The sequence below is a fragment of the Mesitornis unicolor genome, unplaced genomic scaffold, assembly GCF_000695765.1.
Source record: "Mesitornis unicolor isolate BGI_N332 unplaced genomic scaffold, ASM69576v1 scaffold12685, whole genome shotgun sequence".
In the NCBI taxonomy this organism is placed as follows: domain Eukaryota; kingdom Metazoa; phylum Chordata; class Aves; order Mesitornithiformes; family Mesitornithidae; genus Mesitornis; species Mesitornis unicolor.
The window spans coordinates 3,035-13,409 of record NW_010186209.1 but is presented as its reverse complement, the minus strand read 5'-3'; the positions used below and the strand labels follow the sequence as shown (position 1 = coordinate 13,409).

The 10,375-nt window shown below is 40.6% G+C and overlaps 1 protein-coding gene across 1 annotated transcript; it reads left to right on the top strand.

Moving 5' to 3' along the window:
• Positions 1-2,199: 2,199 nt before the first annotated feature.
• On the top strand, positions 2,200-9,815 carry RABGEF1 (RAB guanine nucleotide exchange factor (GEF) 1). The gene is made up of 7 exons (XM_010185083.1): positions 2,200-2,216; positions 4,868-5,037; positions 6,059-6,140; positions 6,873-7,005; positions 7,395-7,486; positions 7,838-8,094; positions 9,136-9,815. The coding sequence occupies exons 2-7, from the start codon at positions 5,023-5,025 to the stop codon at positions 9,532-9,534; spliced, it is 978 nt and encodes a 325-aa protein (XP_010183385.1). The 5' UTR covers positions 2,200-2,216; positions 4,868-5,022; the 3' UTR covers positions 9,535-9,815.
• Positions 9,816-10,375: the final 560 nt, after the last annotated feature.

Here is a 10,375-nt window from a genome sequence, read left to right as displayed (position 1 = left end):
ATAATATATATATATATATGCTTGTTCATATTGACACAGATTCTCTACCTACGCTTACCTTAATGTATTAGTGGCATACACCAGAACTGGCACACCAAATTTTCTGATATCTGACTGCCATAAACCCTCTTACCTTAGGCCTTGAAGTTTGTTTTTAAAATTGTCTTTACTGGGTGGCACTGGAACAGATTAACTGCAAAGAAAGGCAGAAAGAAGCACTTAAAACCTTTTCTAGGCTAATCGGGAGGTGCCAGGTAAGCTGTTGAGTATAGCACAGAGGATGTGATTTCCCTCTGCCATAAATTTGGCTTAAACAGTTAATGGAAACTTCAGTACTATTGGAGCAGATAGCTGTGCTGTCAGTCTCATAATGTCTGTGTACAATAAAATGGGGCATTTAAGGAATTCTTTATTAAGTAGCTCTTCAGTAGGGAGATGCCAAAGGAACAGATGAGCTGTGATTGTTTGCTTGACAGCACAGATAGGACACAATTCCTGCTTTGAGATGACAAAGACAAGACCATTTAAAGTCCATCCTGAGCCTGATGGATGCTTAAAGAAAATTGCTCAACGTTTTAGCATCTATAGGGCAATATAATTGAACCTATTTTAATCCTCCTACATAGGAAGAAGAGCAGCCATTGAAGGATTAGTAAGTTTGTGCTCCTCTACTTTGTATGTGTAGATTGAAAAATGGGCTTTTGACCTTACTGTTGTATCCTCCCTGGCCATGTTAAACTTTCCCACGCACAGTTACATCATGAAAAGAGCGGGCTTAGTGTAGTGAAGGGACACGTGGTAGGAAGCAAGAAATGAGGATGGGCGTAGAGGAGAATTAGCAAGTCAAGTGAGTAATTAATTTATTGCGTATCTTATTTATGCTGGTTTTAAGCACTTAAATTAGACCTACACTTTTCTAATTCCAGGCTTCAGCGTGAGGAGGAAGAAGCGTACGCCAGCAGCCAGAGTACCCAAGGGGCACAGTCGCTGACCTTTTCAAAATTTGAAGAAAAGAAAACCAATGAGAAAACACGAAAGGTCACGACTGTGAAGAAGTTCTTCACTGCTTCTTCCAGAACAGGAGCTAAGAAAGGTAACTTTCTCCTTTGCTCTTAGTGGTTCTGTACAACATGTTAAGTTACAGTGGTTCTCGTAGATGTATTGTCCTAAAAGGCAGGGTAATGCTCTGTGATTTGAGTTAAGTTGGAATAATGATGCTTCTGGAAAGTGATATGTGAAGTGCTACAGAAAACACAGAAAAATGTGAGCTTTGGGGTCATACCATACAATCTTTTAAATAGAACAGTGCACTTCTAAATCTGTGGCCGTTACACAGGAGTTCTTCCACTAAAGTGTAGTCTAAACGTACTCCTGGTGGTGATCTGTCAGTGCACTGCTGAGTGGAAGTATCTTCCTCATACAACACATTCTTGCTACATTCTTGAGTCAGCCCTAGTGTGATGTGGTGGTTTGGGATGTGAAGGGGAACTCCTCCTGAAGAAAGCAGGAGAAAAGGCTCTGGTCGCCTCAAACAAACTGGCATCTCCAAGTGTGACAGAAATGCTGATGTAAAATATCAGATGGTGCTGCCATAGTGGATCACTTCAACAGCTTTAACAGGAAAAAAAAGAGAATGTGTAAGCAGGATGCCTTTAAATGAAAATCAGTGCAAAAGGAAACTTGTGGGTTGTGAATATGAAGTTTGTGCTTGGCTGAATGTGTGTGCAGCGCGTCTTACGAGTAATAGCGGTTAATGGCACTGATGGCTTTGCACAGCAATAGCTCACATGGGCAAAAATCAGGAAATCACGTGGAGGAGGCATTCCAGAAGAAAAAGCAACATTACTGCATCTCAGCTTTATAGACCATGCATTTCCATAGTCAGAAATTCTAAATATGTCTGGGTTTCATCTTGGAATTTGTCATGGTGCATGGGCAGCAGCTTGCTAAACGAGGCGTTCAGCTGTGTGTTATGAACCTTTTTTACGTTCGTTCTTCTCACTTTCCATCTTTTCTTGTTTTTTTTTGTCCCGTTCGCCGTCTCTCCTGCCACGCTCCTGCTCTTGGTGCCGCGCTTGCTTTTGCGTTTCTTGCAGTGGCTCAAGAGAAAATCGCTAAGCAAGGACAGCTCGGGAGGGAGCGAAATGCTGATAACATCCTCAGGGATTTGAAGGAAATTTTCACTCCCTCCTGGGAACTGGCTTCCCCTACTGAAGGTAACGCAGTACAGCTTGAGCGAGCTGTCTGCCTGGTTTTAGTAAGTTTACTGCTTAGTTGGGCTTGGCAAAACACAAACTAGGGTTGTGCCAGTTACAACTTGTGCTGTTGAATATGAAGGTGACCGAAAAAGCAAGTCCAGCGTCTTGAAGTGAACTGGAATCTCCTCAACCAATTCTTTGCTGCTTGGCAGGGAGAGTAGAGGAACGAAGCTGAAGCTTCTTTGAGCTCCAGCTCAGCGTGACGTCTGAAGGATAATGCAGTTTCAAACAATCAGGATTTTGTAAGAAGTAGCTACATCTTGTGCTGCTTCATATTTAATAAAAAAATAATTCCAGGTGGCCATTATAGATCTGATTATACGCAAATGGAATAGTTCACACTTCAAGAACCTTTTCATTCTCTAAACATCTTCGGGTGTTTGTTACATTAACCAAAAAGACAATTTCACATCAAGAGAAGATGTTTCATTGGTTTCATTTAAACCAAAAGGACACCAAAACCCTTGATGCAAACAGCTTTGGGATCTTGTCCTGTGTTATAGGCTTGTAATTCTGATGGGATCTGCTGACTAAAGGAATTTGAAGAGGTACCATTCATTATTGTGTAAATTATCTGCAGAAGATGAATGGGGGTGTGTAGTAGAGTTAATGACAAACCCTTTTTTTCACATCCCTTGCTGGGACTCGGATCCAGGACCATGGCACAACCATAGTGAACCACTGAGTGCTGTGACAAGTGGCGTTTCTGTAGAATTCCTTGAGAGGGGCTTTAATATTAGTGGTGTTTATTCCTTGTAAAGGTGATCTTTTCTCAACTCTTCCCATATCTTCTCTGCTGGGTTCTCTGTAACTTGTTCAAATGCCATTGCCTTTCTGTAATCAGCTTCTTCTTAGACTTAATTACATGAGAAGGCTGAAAATACTTTGTTGCTGCAGTCCTTACAAATCAGTGCATGTTGTACAGATTCACTTTCCTTAAACCAAGATTTCAACACAGAAATTAATGAAGGTGCCACATTTCTGAGGGACTACCTGTAGTCTTTGGTGTCACTCATTAAAAAGTCAGCTCATTCTAACACTAGGGATTTTTTTAATTCTTGGCTTAACAGCACACTGCTGCAGTTGACTGCGTCTCTGTAGTCACTAAAAAATAATCTCTTTTAAACTTGTGACTGGGAAAAATCATATTCATATTCCTTAAGGTCAAATAGCAGGATGAGGTTCCTTATTGTTATAATACAGGGAACTCCATGTTGAAATACATACATAAATCTTCAGTAGTTCTTCAAAATGAAGTCAGTAATCAATTGTGGAAAGAATAACTTGTAATTCTGCCCTTCCAAAAGCGTACCTGCTTGCTTTGTGTGTTGTTTCAAAACTATCCTTGCTTCTTACCGGTTATAATATTAAAAGTGACGAGTTTAGATCACCACATAGCAGTGCTGGTTGTTCAGCTCGAATTTTGTGCAGGCATTTCACTTTAAACCTGAGGTATAAAGAAAGGTGGAAGAAATCCCCTCTGGAAAAAGTGTCCTTGTGTAACTAGAAAGGAGATTGGTTTGCGCTTTCTATCTTGATTGCTAGAGCTGGAATTTAAATATTTGTCAAACATTTTCCATTCTTATCACTTCAACACCGTAAATGTTGTCATGGTGCATGACCGAATTATCCAGAGAAGGTTACGCTGAAGTGTAGAGGCCCTAATGAGTCTTGTGCTTTAGTCAGATGAGCAGTGTGTTAGTCACTGAATTTACTACAGTGCTGGATCTCTAAAAGCAAAGAACAACAAACAAGCAAAGCTATAAGCTACCTTAAGTCCAGATTAAACTTACCAACTTAGCTATACGAGTCCCATTGATTTCCTTTTCTTCTGGAGCCCTGCATGTCTGCTTATTGAAACGAGGCTTTTCAGTTGTGCATGTTAGTGTTTTCAGATTGACAGATACGTTTGCATCAAGTTGATCATGAATATTTTCATGTTTTCTGTCTCTCTGCTGCTTGCTTTTCATCATGTTCATTTACGTCATCCCTGTTCAATCCTTCATTTTGAACAGTGTTGGCTGGCAAGTTGAAAGGTGGGTGAACCAAGCTTGGGTAGTGAAGGTACCGGGTCGGTACGGTTAACCTGCAGCGTGTACCATGGAAAATCAGATGTTTGTGTGGGGAAAACCCCGTGGTTGCAGCTCCATAAACTGTGTGCTGTGCGCAGTCTGTGCTCCTGCCTCCTTGAGTGCCAAGGAAATCCCTCTTTGAACACATGTGGTGCTTCTGTGCTTGCTGAAACACAAGTGGCCGAGTTCCCATTTACACTGCGGGCGTGGGGAAGCCTTGACTTTATATGGAGATGTCTTACCTGGGAGTGAAAGTGTAAGAAACAGTAAAACAAACCAACACTACACCAATTTCTAATATTAAAAGACCATTAGTGTAAATGGGTACGTGGTTGTGAATGTTTCACTTCAGAGGAATACTCCGTTTCTTAGAGTTATCTCACTGGTAAAGCTTGAGAAAGAAATACTTATTCATCTGCACAGTTGGAAAAAAAAAACCCACCAAAAAACCAAACTGACATTTTAATGTCCATAGAATACTTCCTGAATTCGTCTCTGTGTAAAAAAACCTAATCTGATGTGCCCACGTTTTCCCAGCAGAGATCCAAGAGGCCAAGGCTCCCAGCCCCTCCATAAACAGGCAGGCCAGCATCGAGACAGACCGAGTGTCCAAGGAGTTCATAGAATTTCTCAAGACATACCATAAACCTGGCCAAGACATCTATAAGCAGTGTAAACTGTTTTTGGACACAATGAGTCGTAAAAGGGTAAGTTTTGCATGCCTTTTACATAAAGAAAATGGGGAAACTGGGGAGAAATGGGGAAAATGCTGCACTTCTTCCAGCAGTTTGGTTTGCAGGTATTGTAAACGGTATTTTGGGTGTCTTGAGAGAACTTTCCTTGGCATCCTGAATAAATTAGTTCTGAAAGATAAAATATCTGTTGAAGGAACAATTTTCTAGATAAATTACTCATGGAAATGATAATACAGTGCATAACAAGTTTTTAGATATCCTAAGTCTAAAAGATAATACAGTATCAACCCACTTGTTACCTTTTGTTTGGGGAAGGGGATCTTGACTGTGCTTTTCTTCTTATATATAGAATGAGGATCACATCTTCGTTCTCCATGTAAAGAAGTTAATGTTCTTGAAATATTTGTGTCTGCAGTGCCACCTATGGCTGAGATGAGTCGGTGTTCACCACAGTCTTCCCCCCACACGTTCACCTTTCCCATTTAGTGGTTACTCAAACTGTCCTCAAATTGGACTGGAAATCCAAGGGAGTTCTGGTGGATTTTTAAACCTTTGACTTTGAAAACATCTTGAAGTTGGTTTTTTTTCTCTTTTAGGACTGGTTTGTTCTGAGCACAGAGTTTGTGTAGTGTATTGTTGTTGTTATTGGCTATAAACATTGGTTTTCTCGTTTTCTGGCTCCTTTCCTGGTTCCTTGACAGTTTGTGCTAGTCAACAAGAAGTCTTTCTCTAAATGGACAATTTGCTGCTACACGGAAACCAGACCTAAAATGCAGCACTGCCAGCAGAGCTGAGATGTTGTGTTCAGGGTAACTCCAGTTTTTGGCCCTGGAGAATCCAGAAACCAAATTCTCTCTCCATTTTCTTTACGTATGGGTTTATGCTGCCATTTAAGGGTGAAAAGTGACTTGATGGGTAACTTTAACCTTTCAGACCTCTGTTATGTTCTTCGGTAGTTCAGTTAATGCTCAAAAGACAACGTTTCACAAATAACATTCAGGATGTATGATAAATATTCACTTTTCTGTGACAGGACTTAAGCATTGAGGAGCAATCTGAGTGTGCCCAGGACTTCTACCAAAATGTAGCAGACAAATTACAGACGCGTTGGAAAGGTATCGTGTTCCTCTTCCTCCTGTCTTACTGCTGAAAAGGTAGTGATTTGAGGATATCTTGCATTTTCAAGTACAAACGAAGCATCCCTAAGCAGCTTTCAGAAATGCTGTTAACAAGTTCTGGTCCCACCGTTAGAACTGTTCCCAGCAGCACCAGTTCCAGCAAGTTTTGCAGCGATTTTGTACAGGTTTTTCCTCAACTCGCAGTTGGTTCAGTCGTTTTCATTTCTTGTTTTAAATTCAATGATAGCTGTTAAAAACTGAGGTTGTATGTGTAGCCTCAACCCACTGAACAGGTACGTTTAAGCCGTTGCAAACCGCTTTGATGTGCCTGGTACGTAAGAGGCATGGCTTAAACGTACCCAGGGATGTTTTTTAGACATAAAGAGGAGCAGAGGACTTGGAAGACCTTCCTGGATTTATTCTCAAAGACTTTATTTTTGAGGAAAAACGAATGTATGTTCGTGTAAGCTACAAGCAGCTGAATCTAATTTGTGCCTTGAATGTGCTTCATTGTGAATCTGTGCCTGTGCTTACTTTGGCATCTCACTGTGGTGTTCTCACCATTATATTTTTCCTTCTGCTGTAAAGTGAAAAGAGTCCAAGTATATCCGTTCTTTATTGACTCAGGTTAAAATCCTGTTAAAATCTTATTGTTTATATGTATTAAATCTTCAAATCAGCCACAGAGTTGTTTATTTACTGTATTGGGGTGGGATTTGTACCTTTCAGTGCCCCCTGAAAAAGTTGAGAAAGCAATGGATCAGATTGAAAAATACATTATGACTCGACAGTATAAATATGTCTTTTGCCCTGAAACAACCGACGATGAGAAGAAAGATCTTGCTGTCCAGAAGAGGATCAGGTAAGTCTTTGAAAGAAAAACAGCCGAGCGATCCACAGTCCTGTAAGTGAGTTCCAAATCAAGCACATTAAAAACAGCTTTTGCTGTAAATACAAAGCTAAGAAGCTTTTTAACCAGAAAGAGTTAAAACCACTTTATTTAAGAAACAGAAGGAATGAATAGAGTAAATAGGAAAATGAATTGGTCTGCTTTTGTGAAATTGTAGCAAAAAAAAAAGGAAAGTATTTTTTCTGGAAACAAATTACTTCAGTGGAATGAAGTGGCTGATGACTGGACCAGTGCCTCATTTGCACAAAGCCCTCCTTGTGCACTGAATTCAAGCAGCAGCTGCTTTCAAACACCTGAATGTGACTGGCACAGAATGCCTTAACATGTTTTTCTTGTCGCAGGGCTTTGCACTGGGTGACTCCACAGATGCTGTGTGTTCCCGTCAACGAAGAAATCCCAGAAGTCTCCGATATGGTTGTAAAAGCCATTACGGGTTCGTGAATGTGAAGTTTACATTTACGGCTTTACATTTCACATCTCTTGTTCACAGAGGTCAGCAGAAGGGGTCCAGACCTTTAGGTTTGCAGTGGTCTTTGTGGTACTGGACTGGGATATCATCTGTGGAGCTGCAATAGTTTTCCCATCGTGGAAGTGTTTAGGCTTACCTGATGTATTTGAAATACTTGGACTGAACCAAGAGAAGGTTGAATGAACAGATAATGTTAAGGAACATCAAGCACGGATACAAATGAGGCAATTTTAGTATTGTCCAGCAAACGTCCTACTCGTTCAGGTGTCTGATTAATACGGTTTTAACGTTTTGATAACTTTCTTTATCTTTCAGATATTATCGAAATGGATTCCAAGCGTGTCCCTCGTGATAAGTTAGCGTGCATCACCAAGTGCAGCAAGCATATATTTAATGCTATTAAAATCACCAAAAATGAGCCAGCTTCTGCTGATGACTTCCTCCCAACGCTGATATACATTGTTCTGAAGGGAAACCCACCCCGCCTGCAGTCCAACATCCAGTACATAACGCGCTTCTGTAATCCCAGCAGGTTAATGACAGGAGAAGACGGCTACTATTTTACCAACCTGGTAAGTGCAGGACTAGCGTTGACGTTTTGTACAACAAGATTTGTCTTTTATTTGGATGTAGGGATTTCTGGTAAAGGCAAACACAGCATAATATAGGAGGAAAATTAGAACTACTCTTCACATCGTGGTTGAAGTTACCCAGAGTACAGCAAGATCTTTTGCTTTATATCTCCTCTCTCTTCCTTCTCTGGTTTCCAAACCAGTCAGTGCTTTGCTTGCTTTATAATATTCAGTCCTTCATTTGAACAGTCTGATGCTGAGACTTGGATGTATTTTAATTCTGTAAGAAGATAAGTACTTTTTATTCCTAAAATCCCGAGTTTGGACTGTGCAGATGTTACTGATGCAGAGTTCCCCATTTAAACCCATGGAGTTTCTCTTGAAGGGACTGCAGAACGAGGTCATTAATGTAAGGTATTTATTGGTGTGCACGTTTATATTAGGAGGAATTATGATTATGAACTTGGCTTCTCTGCATTTCATCGTAAAGCAATTCTTGAGGGGAAAAATACGTAATTAAATGAAATACTGAATATGAATAGTAAGAAATATGAAAATAAATGGTAAAAATGAATAGTAAAAATTGCTTTCAGTAGAAGGAGAGCATCCACAAGGTAAGATGGGCAGTTGGCATTCCTTCCTTCAGAAGAGGAATAGAGAGCATGGCACATCTCTGCTGGTCAGACTGTTAAACATTACCATAGTGCTCTTGTCTAGTTGTCGTGTTCTTCCTGTTCTCTCACCTCTGAAATGCAGTGACCCCCAGGTTTGTAATGGGCATTATTCAGGGAGTCGGTGCTGAAGTGGGGTCTTCCTGTATTGTCCTCCCAGTTTTCGACTTCTTCAGACTTTGGGGAGAGGAAAGAGGCATGTGAGGTGTCTGATATAGTTAGTTAGCTTCTGGAAAAGCTCTTTAGGAGCAATCTGTTGAGGCATTAAATTAAATAATCAGTTGCTGGCCTAACAGCAGGATTAGAAAAAGTAAAACGCCTAAGATCCAATCTGTAGCTTGCCCTGATCCTCGCTCTGTTTCGTTTGTAGTGCTGTGCCGTGACCTTCATTGAAAAACTGGATGCTCAGTCTTTAAATCTAAGCCAAGAAGATTTTGATCGCTTTATGACGGGTCAGACGTCTCCAAAGAAGCAAGAATCGGAGAGTTTTTCACCTGACGTGTGCCTGGGGGTTAAGCAAATGTATAAAAACTTGGACCTCCTGTCGCAGCTGAATGAGAGACAGGAGAGAATTGTCAGTGAAGCCAAGAAGCTTGAGAAAGACCTGATAGATTGGACTGATGGGATTACAAAGGAAGTCCAAGATATTGTTGAGAAATATCCCTTAGAAATTAAACCCAAAAACCAAGCCTTAGCAGCTATTGACTCTGAAAATGTGGAGAATGACAAGCTGCCCCCACCACTGCAGCCTCAGGTCTATGCAGGATAATTATCAGTGTTAACTTTGAAAAGCATCGTTACCCTCACCTCCTGCTCTCTGCTACTTGGGAAGGGAAATAAAATTAAGACTAAAAAAGAAAAAATCAGATGAGCTTAAATCAGTACATTTTTAAAGGTACATCTTTTTTTTGTTAAGTGTAATGAATTGTATTTATTTTAGTCAGGTAGATTTCTATTAGGCTTTTGTGGGGTTTTGAACTGAATTTAAATTTTCTACACAAACCGGTGTAATTTTTAAGCAACACTAGAGACCATTGGCATCTTTCCTGAAAGCTTCCTCCTAGGCATGCACGCACTTGTTTTTAATAACTAGGTTAACGTACAGAACTCGAGTCCCAGCAGAAACTCAACAGGTACCAACGTGAGGCTGAATTCACTCTGTAGCTGTAAAGATGAAATATATATTGTAAAATATGTAAAATTGTAAATAGATCTAAAAATCTGATGTCTCAACTCTGCATGACATCTTGTGTGCGAGTGGAAATGATACGAACGTGTTCATTTTGGCACCTTTCGGTTCAGTTCAGTACAAGGCAAGTACCCTGGTACCGTTTCAGTGAGCTGGTGTAACTGAGGAGTCGCAGTCGGAGGACATTGTTGTAATGATTTGAAAACCTGATGCTCATTTCATGATCTGCTCAGTTTAAAAAAAAAAAAAGAAAAGTGCTGTTTAAAAGACAACATTTGTGTGTGAACGTTCTCTCTGCTCTGTCAGTGCACCTGATCACAGAATCCCAGAACGTCAGGGGTTGGAAGGCACCTCCAAAGCTCATCCAGTCCAATCCCCCTGCCGGAGCAGGAACACCCAGATGAGGTTACACAGGAAGGCG

Bases quoted from the DNA above. Each gene is read 5' to 3' on its own strand.
- RABGEF1 (XM_010185083.1), top strand. The intron at 7,006-7,394 runs GTAAGTCTTTGA...TTCTTGTCGCAG, and splicing joins GCTGTCCAGAAGAGGATCAG to GGCTTTGCACTGGGTGACTC. The intron at 7,487-7,837 runs GTTCGTGAATGT...TTTATCTTTCAG, and splicing joins GGTTGTAAAAGCCATTACGG to ATATTATCGAAATGGATTCC.